This window comes from Ambystoma mexicanum, chromosome 8, assembly GCF_040938575.1.
Source record: "Ambystoma mexicanum isolate Mex_15411 chromosome 8, UKY_AmexF1_1, whole genome shotgun sequence".
In the NCBI taxonomy this organism is placed as follows: Eukaryota; Metazoa; Chordata; class Amphibia; order Caudata; family Ambystomatidae; genus Ambystoma; species Ambystoma mexicanum.
Genome location: NC_090929.1, coordinates 1,237,650,453 through 1,237,664,025, shown reverse-complemented (window position 1 = coordinate 1,237,664,025; position 13,573 = coordinate 1,237,650,453). Strand labels below are relative to the sequence as shown.

The 13,573-nt window shown below is 46.5% G+C and overlaps 1 protein-coding gene across 6 annotated transcripts in view; it reads left to right on the top strand.

The window, feature by feature from the left end:
* Positions 1-13,573, top strand: part of PLCE1 (phospholipase C epsilon 1) — a 3,624,599-nt gene that overhangs the window by 812,950 nt on the left and 2,798,076 nt on the right. Inside the window, exon 1 of one of the 6 annotated variants that reach the window (XM_069611344.1) lies at positions 6,848-7,048. The exons of the other annotated variants lie outside the window; for them this stretch is intronic. Coding sequence (XP_069467445.1) covers positions 7,030-7,048 — 19 coding nt within the window. The 5' untranslated portion in view covers positions 6,848-7,029. Of the gene's footprint in view, positions 1-6,847; positions 7,049-13,573 lie in introns of those variants that run through there. 6 annotated transcript variants of the gene reach the window in all.

The following is a 13,573-nucleotide window of genomic DNA, read 5'->3' as shown; positions in this document are numbered from 1 at the left end:
TACCAACCACCCACCCACCCTCCTTGCATTACAGATCTGCCAGAGCGCCAAGCGACCACGCAGGTGGCAACAGTGCACGGTATAAGAACCTTTAACATAACGGAACTTAGCTCACATCAGGGAGATATTGGGGTAAGTATTCCTGATTTTTGTAATACTAGGTTTTCCATATACCCTCACGTAATGTTTGTTTTGATAAATTATTTTTATTGTTTTACAACAAACGCGGACGGGCATACCCATCACTCAAACATACAACCAATGCATCAACCGTTCAAAAAAGTTCAGTGGATCAAACCAAACGAGAAGCAAGGCACAGAATAAGTGCAAACAAACAACAAGCAGGTGGGCCGGGTCAATGTAGAGTGTATAAGCTCAGTCATATGGGTGCACAATTCCTGGTGGGGAGGGATGGGGGGCTCCATCTGGGGGGGGGGGCAGGCGAGTTCCCGGGCCGGTGCTTGTGTGGGGTTGTTACTCAAGGCTTCCCTGGTCATGCAGTGCCAGTCCATTTACCCCACACTTTCAGAAATTGACCAGGGCTGCCCCTAGGGGAGTATATACGTTTCTCTAGGGACACACATCTGTCCATCTCGTTGGACCATCTACTTAGTGTGGGTCCCTCAGATTCCCCCCACAAGGAGGCTACATGTCTTTTAGTTAGGCCTAGTGCAATGGCGAGGAGTGTTTTTTCCGCTCTCGTATGGTCTCCCTCCCCCCAGATACCTAGTAGTGCAAGATTAGGTTCCAACTGTACAGGAGTGTCTAGGACCTCGTTAAGTTTGTGAACATCTGCTTCGAGCCTGCTCACCACTGGTTGGAGATTAAGCTGAAGAAAATCGTCGGAGTTGAGAGTCTCCCTGATGCCGAGGTAAGCAAAGCTCTGGATGGAGAACGAGTAAGGACAGTGCTGCGGGATCGCTTCGGCCCCACCGCGCAGCGGAAAAAAGATGGTCTTCTGCTTATTAACTTTAAACTTTAAACACACAAAACTCCTGATATTTGGAGAGGATTCCGGTGATCCACGTAAAGTGAAACCCGGTCCTCCCCTCCCCAAGGCCACGCGAAGTCAGACCACCAGGGGGGAAGTCCTAAGGCGGGTTGCGAGGGGCTCTATGGCCAGTATGAAAAGGAGGGGGGAAAAGGGACACCCTTGCCTAGTTCCCCTACCAAGTGGGAAGGGTCTGGAGGAGATCCCGTTCACTCGCACCACCGCTACAGGGGCAGTGTATAATGATAATATATATATTGTATAATAATATAATAAACCCACGCTATGAATTTGGGCCCAAACCCCATGTGGTCCATGATATCCCACAGGCCGGTCCACCCAACCAAGTCGAAAGCTTTTTCAAAGTCGACTGTGAGTAGAGCAAGGGGCTCCTTGATGTTGGAGGCTTGACTGATTGCGAAGTGGACCCTCCGGAGGTTCATCCTGGTGGACTTAGACGGCATGAACCCACATTGGACCGGGTGCACCAAAAAGCGGATGACGCCCAGCATTCTGTTGGCCAGGACCCGGGCTAGGATTTTAGCCTCCCCGTTGATGAGCGATATGGGTTTGTACGAGGCACAGAGATCCGAGAGTTTCCCACTCATTACCAAGTTTCCACTGGGAAGCCGTTCGGTCTAGGAGTTTTGCCGGGCTGAAGCTGGGACAAGGCCACGGCCACCTCCTACTCCATGACCTCTGCTTCCAACTTTTCAGTCTGGCCCCCGGAAAGCCAGGGGAGCTCGATAGATTCTAGGTAGTGCGGGGACGCCCCCGTAGGTGTGGTTCCTTAGAGGCATAGAGAGGTAGCGAAGGTGTTTGCAATGTCTACATCCTCGTGCAGCAGGTCTGCTTCAGCCCTTTGGATAGCCCTGACATGTCCTCTGATACTTCCCACCCGCTCCAGCCAAGACAAGGCCCGGCAGGCTTTGTCCCCAGTGGCGTAGATCTGACTGTGAGCGGTCCTGGCATTGTCTAGTGCCAGGTTCCTAAATATTTCTTTGACCGTGATCATCGCCTCATTGGATTCCAGTGTGCCAGACGTTAGGAATTCTTCCTCGGCCCTCGCTGCAGCCTTATCTTTTTCAGAGATTTCTAAGATTTGGTGCCTGCAGTATGCTGTAACCAGAGAAAGAGCCTCCCCCCGGAGGACCGCCTTGTGTCCCTCCCAGAGTGTTACGGGGCTGGCCCCCAAGCTTTCATTGAGGGAGAAATTATTTGGTTGTCTTTTGCACAAAGCCCTGACACACCTCGGGGACACCCAGGTCATATGCGTTGAGTCTCCAGGAGGGGTGGGGCTTGGATCGAGCGTGTTTCATTGTGAGAAGAAGGGGGGAGTGGTCCAAGATGCCCCTGGCTATATAGGTGGCGGTTTTCAGCCTGTGTGACATATCTTGGGGACAAAGAGATAGTCTATGAGGGACATGGAACTGTGGGCATTGGAAAAGGAGTAGCCCTGATCCACGGGGTGAAGAGTGCGCCATGCATCCACCCACCCCTGTGCCGATTCGATGGAGTGGAGCTTGGTTTGTGTTTCGGGGTTCCTATTACCCACGTGTGTTACGCACATCCATTACTTTGTTAAAATTGCCTTCCAATACCCAATTATGCTCCTGTTTCCCCATCATTACCTCCTGGAGGTCGCTGAGGAATTCATGCGACAGTGGGGAGGGGGGTATAAGCTACCGCAATACCCCAGGAGGCCTTCCCAATATCACCAGTGACCACCACAAAGCGCCCTCTCTGGTCTGTGTGGAGCCCTTTCAGTTGGAATGGGACCTGTTCGTGCAAGAGGATCATGGTACCCCAGGAGCCACTGGAGAACCTGGCGTGGAAGGTAGTTGCATAGTTGGACTTCCTGAAGAATTTGCATTCTGTGCCCACCATGTCCATCTCAGTCAAGAGAATTATATCCGGTGAGTGTCTGTTAAGTTGTTGGAGGACTAGCCGCCTCTTCACCCCCAAACCCAGCCCGTTTACGTTCCACGTGAGTAATGTCAAGTGGCCATTGGAAGGTGTGTGGTGGCTGCGTTTGATGGGGGGTGGAGTACCTTCCTTGGACCTTATCGGAGGCGGGGGTTGCCTCAGAGTGTCAAGATCGCCCTCCTCGACCCCTTCCCATGGCTTGCCCTATCCTGACATGACCACCGTTGGTCCTGACCCGAACCCAGGCCTGAGTAGTGAGAGTGATATCTTTGATAGCTTCTAGAAGAACCTGTTCCCCGATTCCCCATTCCATACTCCCTCCCTACCCCCCAACTAGAAGCACCTGTATCCCGAACCAAGCACCAACTGGGCGCGAAACTGAAACATAAACTATTATGGGGCAGTAGCCTGGACTGTAGTAGTTCTGTCACCATCTTCGGCAGCCGCAAATTTGTTGGCTTCCGGATTCGCGAGCAGTCTGTCCTTGACTGGGTCCCTGATGTCAGTCCTCAGCCCTTCTCCGTGCCATTTTCGCTGTCTCGTGGGAGCATGGGTGAGTCATGATCCAGAGTGCCAGTTTGCGGTGGGGAGTGGTCCGCCCTGGGTTGTCGAGTCGGGTTCTACTTGGGGAACGCTGCTGTCTTGGTTTGTTCAGTATTTGAGTCTCCAGCCAGTCCCGGACGTCTTTCAGCAAGTAGAAAAGGTGAGTGACGCCGTTGTGCTGCACCTTCAGGAGTGCCGGGAAGAAGAGTGCATATTTTATAGCCAAAGAGTGTAGATTCTTCTTGACGGTGTCGAAGGACTGTCTGGCTCTCTGCACTTCTCTGGTATAGTCTGGGTAGAAGCCAATGCGGTGGCCACTGCAGGTGATGGGGCCGGTAGCTCTGGCCATCTGGAGAATGCTGTCTCTCTCCCGGAAGTTCATCAGTTTGGCGATAATTGTTCGTGGTGGTGCACCCGGGTCTGGGCTCCCAGTAGGGACTCTGTGGGCACGCTCAATAGAGAAGAATTTAGAGAATTTCTTAGAGGCGAATACCACAGCCAGCCAATCTTCCAGGAAAAATTTGACGCTGGGACCCTCTTCCTTTTATGGAATCCTGAGAATCCGGATGTTGTTCGGTCTTGCCCGGCCCTCACTGTCCTCAGCTCTGTTTTCCAGTTGGGAAACCCTTTGGGTGATGGTGACCAGGTGCTTCTCCATTTGCCTCACAATTTCTTCCGTGCTTGAGATCTTCTTTTCCGCCCCCCCCACTCTCGAGGATAGGTTGCGAAGGTCCTGGCATAGGAACGAGAGCTCCGCAGACAGGCCATCGATTTTCCCTTCCAGTGATGACCTCGACTCCCTGATGGCCTTCATGAGGTCCGTGAGAGATATGGAAGGGTCTTCCGTCGTCACCTCTCCTCTTTCTGGGGCACGGGCAGGGGTTCCCTGCAGAGGACCAACTGTGTATAGGTCCATTTTGCTTTGAAGGGTCTGCCGTTTGGCCTTGTCCTTGCCCATGATACCACAGCGTCGGACAAGAAAGGGGGTGCACTCGTTCCACTTGTCAGACAGGTCTTTTGTTGAGGGGGTGTCTTTGGATCCTCAGTGGCCCTTTTGTTGAGTACAGGCTTGTGCGGGGCAATTCGTAAGGTTGTGTGGACACCTACAGGTGCATCATAGGGATGGTGGGGGGGAGACTCAGAGGGTTGGTGTCAGGGTCGGCTCTTTCCGGCCTTTCCCTTTGCTCACGCCCTGTGGTTCTTTCCATCAGGGCCGTCTGCTGTGATGGCCCAGCGTTACAACGGTGCCGGGGGTGGTATTCTTGGGTTGTTGCCGCCCGGTTCTGCACCTTTTGGGCCCTGCTCGGTGCATGTTGCTAACTGTCCGCCTCTGCCTATGGCCCCAGCTCCGTGACTCTGTGCTGCCTTGTTGCTGGGGCCCATACGTGGTGAATGCACCGATGGCTCTTTGCTCCATTGAATTGTCTCGGCTGCCTCTGCATGTGTCCCAGTGATAGGGTAGGGCAGGTATCCGCTGCATTTGTCCACTTCACCCTCTTCTTATGGCCTTGGGCCTAGTGCCCGCTTCCCGTCCTTATGGCGTTTGCTTGTCCCCCCTGTGATAGGTTGTTGCCAGTGGAGAGAGGGGGGGTGGAAGGCGTCCTCGTCAGGCCCCTGACCTCTCGTATTGAATTCCCCCCGAGCTGCTTACATGGGCCGCGCCGTGCTTTTGGCACCAGTAACAGGCCTGCTCTCGTGTCAGTAGGGTTGTCGGCCCCGGGACGGCCACTGGGTGTTCAGGCCAAGCACCGTGTTGTGCGGCCTCAGAGTCACAGGGGAGATGGGATACGTGTGCAGCAGGGCGGGGGTTAGCGCTCTGTGCGTGCCTCACCTCTAGTCCAGTGGAATTGGGCCTAGGCCTCCTGCGGGTGCTGCAGGGTTTGTAGATGGCGGCTCTCTCTCTGGGTGCAGTTTATACCTTGTTATACCCTGTGGGCTCCACACCCGCGTGTCGGGTGCGATTCCCACTACGCTGTGGTTGCTGACTTGGTCGCTGACTTGGTGGGTGTTGTTGCACCTGTGCTGGTGCCGTATGGTTGCTGGCTGGGTACGCCTCCTGTGTCTCGATGCTACGGCCGTGGCCCAGTGGTTGGGTTGGCGGGTGGTTGCAGGGAATAAGTGGGTTGCAGGTTTCTGATGCAGCGAGGTCTGTAATGGCGGGCGTGCTGCAGGTGGTGGTCCTCCTTTACGCACGGCTCCTTGCCCTTCACATCACAAATCGCCAAACTGCAGGCCGTGGACGATGCTTGCACAGGACAATCCTCCTCAGGCACTCCGGCGCACACCCGCACAGGCAGGAGGAGGGCAGCATGTCACAGGTCGGCAAGCATGTGTCTCCAGTATTATGTGCAGCGCCCCCCTGTTATGTTGTCAGGGGCCGCAGTTCCTCCAGCGGATGGTGTGCGGGTCTCCAGCTGTGTTCGTTGGGTATGGGTACCCCGGGCATGGGTGGGCTCCCTGCGTGTCTTTGGCACCTCCAGGTGTCAAGATGGCGGCTCGTGGTCCGTTAGGGTTGTCGGCCCATTAATCGATTTGGCTGCACCGATTTGGTTCGGAATCACGGCCGATTGCACCCCGGGGTATTCCGCTGTGTTGGGGTACTGGTGGTTTCGAGATCTGACTCCAGAGGAACAGGATAAATGTAACGGATATTGGCAGCTGCCGGGAGCGGGTTAGTTTAGCTCCTCATCCGCCGCTCCCGCATGCGCAGTCCGTCTACCCTCACCTAATGTTGAGGTGGACATGTAACATAAGCAGAACTGCTCAGCACTTTACTTTTCATTTCCCCCGAAAAATATTCTTATTTGAAGTCCTCAAATATCTGACATCGATGCTTATTTTAAGCATTGTTCGATTCTTTTTGCAGATTGTGTTACTTTGAACGCTAATGAGGGACCTGCATAGCTGTGCTGAAAAATAGTGGATCGGGTTGAAGATTTACAGGAAGTGATAAACGCTAAACGCATACAAAATATACTCTTCAGGTTTTATTGGAAAATCTTTCAGGTGTTTCGGAGTGCAAAGTGCGAAAACGGTCACTGAACGTGCGCGTCTGCCGACATGTTTCTCCTGCTTTTTTGACAGTGTTGTTCTAATCGTTTTTCTCAAAATTGGGATTATGTGAAAATCAAATTCAAGAACCTAATATCTTCTACCATGAAACTAGTCGTGTGCTATGTATAAAAGGCATTGCCGTTTGCCAAAGTGATTGCAGGAAACAAACTTGAACTTCTACGACATCTCTGGTGTATGTTGTCGAAATCCAGTCCACTCTTTGATTTCAGATGGAAGGATGCCAGTCTTTAGATGCTGCACTTCCGCCCGTTTGAGTCATAGGACTAAGACTTTCATCAGGGGAGATGGGTAACCTGACCTTTCAGCAAGCTCGCCAAATGCATGTCTTCTTCATGGCTTACACAAAGCATGTCAGTTATGCATTTGGCCAGCGTCTGTAGCTTTAATCTGAGCAGCTGCTCCCTGACAGTTAGTGCGGGCAAGAGCAGTGTGTGCTATCTCCCCTGCAGTGGAGTACCTGCTTTCGCTGCGGATTATAAAGCTCCAACGCGGCAATGGAAGACACATTAACAGGTACGAATCGCAATTGCAACGCTGAAATATAAAAGCTAAAAGAATTCTCCTTTTACAAAAAAGAGAGAGCCACCTATTCCTTTATTATCCTGGATCTCGCCTGTTTGCGGTCTGATTATTAAGAGTCTTGAACATGCTCCTATGTTCCTCGTTGGAAAATGTGGGTGTGTGTATGCCAAATCGTGTTGTGAACGTTGCTCTTACAGTCGTGCGTATGTTTAGTTTGGTTGTCTAGCTAACAAAAGTAAAACTGAAGTCTGAAGTGCTCGTTTATTTTTCCGTGTGAGCCGCTTGTATAGTGCTGGTCAGTTACATCATATTATTCCTTAAAGCTTCGTTAGCATATTAGTCGCCGTTTTGAAAAGTGGACAGAAAGGACATCTTTTTTTTTTTTTAATTGTGAGAATATGTTGCAGAAGCCTGCAGTGTAGTGGACTGCGAATAAACACAGCTGGTTTTGATTTAGCATGTTGCCTTTCATATTATTGTGGTTGGCAGTGTCCGTATATATGTGTGTTCTAAAAGGTCTCCTTAAACTTAGTAACAATGCGCACTTTTAATGGGTACACAACTAACACAATCGCATGGATGATTTAGAGGCTTTTTAAAAATGATTTCTTGTGTGCATTCTCGGGGATTGAATTTAATTGTATGATGATACAGATAGCATCTGATGGCACGAAGCTTTGTATTTACATTTTTATATTACCTAATGTCTTTGCCTGGGTTCTCCGTAAGTGCTGTTTGGCATGTTCAGGAGCAGTTGCTCTGTTGTTTAAAGATGCATTTGGACTATGGCCATACCTTTTTTTGCTTGGCAAATAAGAACCTTGAAGTAGTCTACTGAACAGCGCTGTGGCTTGCAACATAATGTATTTGTTGCCTAAAATATGTTTGTGTTATTATACTGGCCATGTTTAAATAACCGTGTACGAATAATCCTAGATCTCTGGTTCATTTTCTTTATTGGAATGTGCTTTCATTACTCTAAGGGTCTGCCTCCAATCACAGGGTGTAAAGTACAGCAATTTCTGCAGTTATCAGCTTTCGAAACTGTGGCCCCTAACGTTGCGCCGTGTAGCATTTGACTTTATACACGATTGATGATAATAATACACAGATGTGTCAGGGATGGCTCTGGGGGGAGGTGGAATTTACATAGCTCGACATGAGGTGACATTTCATGGCAATGGCCTAGGAGGATAGCCACTTAGTGATAAAACAGGGATACTGGTAAAGTGGTTTTCTGCAGGTTTGGAAACATTGTATGTGGAAGGTTGTAGAAAGGGGCTGGAGTTTGATCTGCTACAGTACTTGTAAATTGGGTGAAAATTACTTACAAAACACTTCAAAGCTGCGCCTACTTCAGTGCTTTAAAGTAATTTGAGCCGTTTGGTGGAAAAGTCCAAAAGCACTTCAATGTAGCTTGCTATTCAGTGGATACATTAAATCATTCTACATGCCAAGTTATCTCTACAGCAGATCTTTTAAATAGTAATAAAGAGTAAGCTGACCCCTTTTCCTATCAACATTATATTGAAATTCAAATGTAACTATGCTGTTGAAGAACAAAAATACTGCAGTCAATTAGTGATGGGAGAGACGGTGAGAAATGATCCAACAACTTCACATTCACATAGGTTGATTGAGTCTTCTGTGTAAAATATTAACTTCAAATAACCTATTCAAAAGAATAAACCATAAAGAAAGGATGAAGGAAAGGTGAAAAGAAATAGTGCATTGGCAGAGAAAAAGGTAAAAAGTCATAAACTATAAAGTAACCCTTGTATTGGCTATCACTCTCATTGACAAGTAAGTTAATACAATGTAAAGTACATGAAGAGTTTGTGGTTGATAATGAGTGCCCAAATTGTCCTTGGTTTCAGCATATTAGAAAAAGTGAGACCATGTTTGGCATACACTTGGGCATAGTGTTCCATGGCCATAAGATTCTACAAACTGGTCCACCACTCAGAGATTGGAGTAGGCTTAGCATATTTCTAGTGCACACCGATATGTATTCTGGTGTTATTAAACCTTGTGTAATTAAGGTTGACTTTGTGACCATGAAACCACAAGTCTCCTCCTCACCTGTGCCCCCCAACAGAATTATTTGAGGGTTCATTGGAAGCTGTGCTTCTATATTTAAATGTGTAGTACAAAGGATTTGAGCCCAAAAGGGAGAGATTATATTGCATTCCCACCATTGTTGTAGTAAGGTTCCATTAGTGGCGTGACAAAGCCATCCGAGGGATGATGTTCCCAGGACCATTTTGTGAAGCCTTGGGTAAATACGTCCAAATTATATTTTGTTTTCTTTTACCTGAGTGAAGGGGGAAGATTTAGAGATCCTGTTCCATTTAATGGTCCATGAGATAATATCAACTTCCGATTGTAGATCTTCAGCCCAGGTTTTCATGTATTTGTGGAAATTAGCCCCTGTGGCTGCTTCAGAGATTTTGGACAGGTGAGAAACCCTTCTGGTCAAGTCCCCTGCAAGTAATACATCTCCAAATCTCATGGTGCCTGTAGTACTTGCTAGGAGATTTTGAGGATATATGAACCACTGACGTACCTGAAAATAATGGTATATGCTGATTTATGGGATGCAAATCGCTCTTTACATTGATGAAATGTAAGGGCAACACCTTGATCATTGAATAATTTAAGTCTAGTAGGATTGACGGATAGATAATTGAAACATCTGGCGAGCTGGTTCCCAATATGAGTGTTATCAGATCATTACCAGTTTTCCTAGCCTGCAGATGGAGATGAATAAAATCTGATAAAAATGGCTGAATTGAATGTTCTGCTAGCTGCCTCCATTTCTTAATTGTGGTCCCAGTCTTCCAATTCACGACTGTTTGGATTTGAGATAGCAATACATTTCGATCATTGTTAGGGAGAGCCAACCCACCATTGTATTTGGAAGCAATTCATGTCAACCATGCTATTTCATGGGGTTTGCCTGCCCAAACAAATGAAGACATTTTATTTTGTTCCTGTTGAAGAAATTGCTGGGATAAGCAAATCTAAAGAGCTTGGTGTAGGTATAATAGACAATGCAGGGCATTCATTTTAGCGGAGATGATCCAGCCTATACAAAAAATGTCAATTGGGGACCACTTGGTTAAATCACTGGTAATAGAATGAAGGAATGTAGGTACATAGTGACTGGACAGCGTTAAATGGGCTTTTGTCAGGTCATTTTCTCAAATATTTAATTTTCTCAGGTAGCCAGCAAACATGATATTGCTTCTGAAGGAAATTAATTGTGCACTTTGATACTGTAATATGGGGTGCATGGGATTTTTGATAATTGACCTTCAAATCAGACCATTTATTGAAATCCCAGAGCTCTCGTACCTCGTATGGAAAGGAGGCTTCAGGGTCTGTTTAAAAAAATAAAACCTTTTCATCGTAAAGTGCTAATTTATGACATGATGTGCCCACATCCAAACCCTGTTCAAGAGTATTAGTCCTAATTCTTTGAGCAAAACAGCTCCATGAAAAGGGTAAACAGTCAGGGAGTCAATGGGCGACCCTGTCTTGTCCCTGTCATAATGGGTATGGAGGCTGAGAGATGAAAGTTTGCATACATTGTTGTTGAGGGCAATGAAAACTCTGTGGATACCCACTTTATTTACTTCTCACCCAGGCCACATTTCTTTAAAACTAAACCCAGATATGTTCAATCAACTTGGTCAAATGCCTTATGGGCTTCTAAAGTGAGTAAAGCAAAAGGAACCTTTTTGAGTGTTGCAACCAGGGAGGATGAAGTCTAAACTGGTCTTAACGCAAGAGCTTAGGCTCCGCTAAGAGCACAATATTAGGTGCCCTGGCCTTAAGATAATGAATTACCTTCCTTTGCTTTATGGAAGTTTTCAGAATCTGTACATTCAATTAAACCAAGGAGAGAGCCGACATTCTAATGTTAAAATGTCTTGTAAAACCTTTCCCATAACAAGACTAAAAACACTCCAGCTCAGAGATTTCTTTTTACTAAGTTTAAGGTGTGATTTCTCTTGCGCCTTTCCTACAAGTTAATGCACTTTCACTATTGCACTATTATGCACAAAATATGATTTGCTCTCTTTTGTTTCAAATGGTCAAACACTTGTTAGGCAGTGATTTTATGTTGCTTTTCGAATGAGTGAATTTCAGTTTCAAGCTGTGGGACATCCAAACGGATTTGTTATAGAAGCAAGTATAATAATCTGACGTCTAACTACTGGTGTAAAAGAGTTGCCGCAGACACATCCAGAGTATCATTGCCCTGAAAATATAGGGTAATTTTCTTTTAGAGGACACGGGCAGATCTTTGACTCTTGAAGTAAGGGACCGTTAGTCTCCATTGCTTGTTGCGTCTAGACATGAGAAATCCAGAGCCCATTTGCAAGATAACCAGGGCATGGTTACATAATGTCATTAAAATTATTTGTGAATTTTGAACATGCTGTACTATAGATCCAGAAATCAGGAAGAAATGTAACCTAGAATATTGACTCCATACATGCAAATGGAGGAAGGAGTAGTCTGTAGCCGTTGGGTTCATATGCCTCCACCAATCTATCCATCCCTGATAGCTTACAGAATGCAAAAAGGAAGTGGCCCCTGGGGTTTCTATGTGAATGTTCAATTGGCTCCCTTGACCACGGGATTAAAAATGACATTAAAATCTCCCCCCACAACTAATTCCTCTGATTGAAACGATGTGATTAAAGGAGTCGGTTTAGTAAAAGGATTCTGGCGCTCATTTGGAGCATAAATAGAAAACATGTTAATAACTGACCATTAAAGCATAATCAGAGACCTAGCATTTGTCCCTAGTTTTCCCGTATGATAGTGAATGGAGGATGGCACAGGGGCAACGAGCTGGTTGTGGAAGCAAGACCACCCAGAGCAACAGCGGTTCAAATCCTAGATGCGCGCTTAGAAACCAAACTTGGTTATTAAGCGTGTTATAAAAAACAATTAAATAAAATAAATCCTCAACATTGCAGCTGACATTTCTCCTCAAGCAAATGGCAACGCACACCTTTTTGAGTGTTGTAACCAGTGAGAAGGCAGTCAAACGTGGTCTTCTACAAAGAGGTGAGTCTCCTGTAAGAGCACAATATCAGGTGCACAAACTTTAAGATGATTAATTTCCTTTCAATGAAACCAAGGTGAGAGCCGACATTCTAATGTTGAATTGTTTCATAGAAATGTTCCCATAACAAAACTAAGAAACACTCCAAATTCAGAGATATCTCTTTTTACAAAGTTTAAGGTGCTATTTCACTTACTAATTTCATACTAGATAATGCACTTTAACTGTTGTGTAAGGAACTCGCACCTGCACCCAAAGAAATCGCAATGGGAATGCTTACATTGCATTTGGCAGATGTTTTTACATAGCATCAATACGAGTATTACATGCAGTATTCATAATCTAGATGGGGAGCACTTAAACATGTTAGTAGCAGTTAATTCTTCTCAATATAACATAAGTAATATGTACAACCATAAGTAATATGTGCACCACGAGCACCGGGACCAGAGGGTCTGTCAAACAGCTTTTTGAAGTTAAAATCCGGAAGGTTTTTGAGTCTCCCTTTTCTCCACAATAATGGAGAAAAACCAGATCCAATCTTCCTGGAAAAATGCGACGCTGATCCCAGTTTTTAAACAGGGAGACAGAGCTTCCCCAGTAGTTATCGTCCAATTGCCCCTTTGGACCTGTTGGGGAAACTCTTTGCTTCATTACATCTCAGACAGCTATCACGCTGGTCGAAGCAGGCCAAACACCAGTCACCTGTTACTAAATCTCCTAAAGCTGGAAGCAATGCGAGCGAAAACCAAAATCTATGCAGTGTTTATAAACCTCAAATAAGTGTTTGATAGTGTCGACCATTTGAGATTTTGGCAGAAACTATGGATGTGGAATTGCCCGGCTGATCTGGTAGCAGCCATTGAGGTGCTTTATACTGACACTTCGATTCAGGTCAGGTTATCTAACTTGTGCACGTTTGAAGAATATTGAAACGTGGAATGGACTAAAGCAGGGTTGTCCGCTTCCGGCAATCTTGTTTAACTGGTATATCTCAGATCTGAATACATCTCAAAAAGAAATACGAACACATCCACCGATTCTAAATGGTACTGCAGTACCCTGGATGATGTATACAGATGACCTCGTCCTCTTGGACAAAACACTCATCGGCCTGCAAAGGAGCTTAAATGCACTAGTTAAGTATTTTGAAGCAAATAGCTTAACTGTCAACTCGACAAAAACCCTAACAATGTCCTTCTCCAACCGTCTAGGGCATTGTAAAAAGAGAATTTCTCCCTATCCCTGGGTCCAACCAAACTGCTAAAAGTGAAAACGATTGAATATCTAGGGGTCTGGATTAATTCATCTTTAGACGATCATGAATGGGGACACGCCCTTTGAACAAAGGTGCGCTCTCTGGCGCGTCAAGCATATGTGATGCATCGAAAATATGGGACATTTTCTGTGAGTCCGGTATTAACTTTCTATCG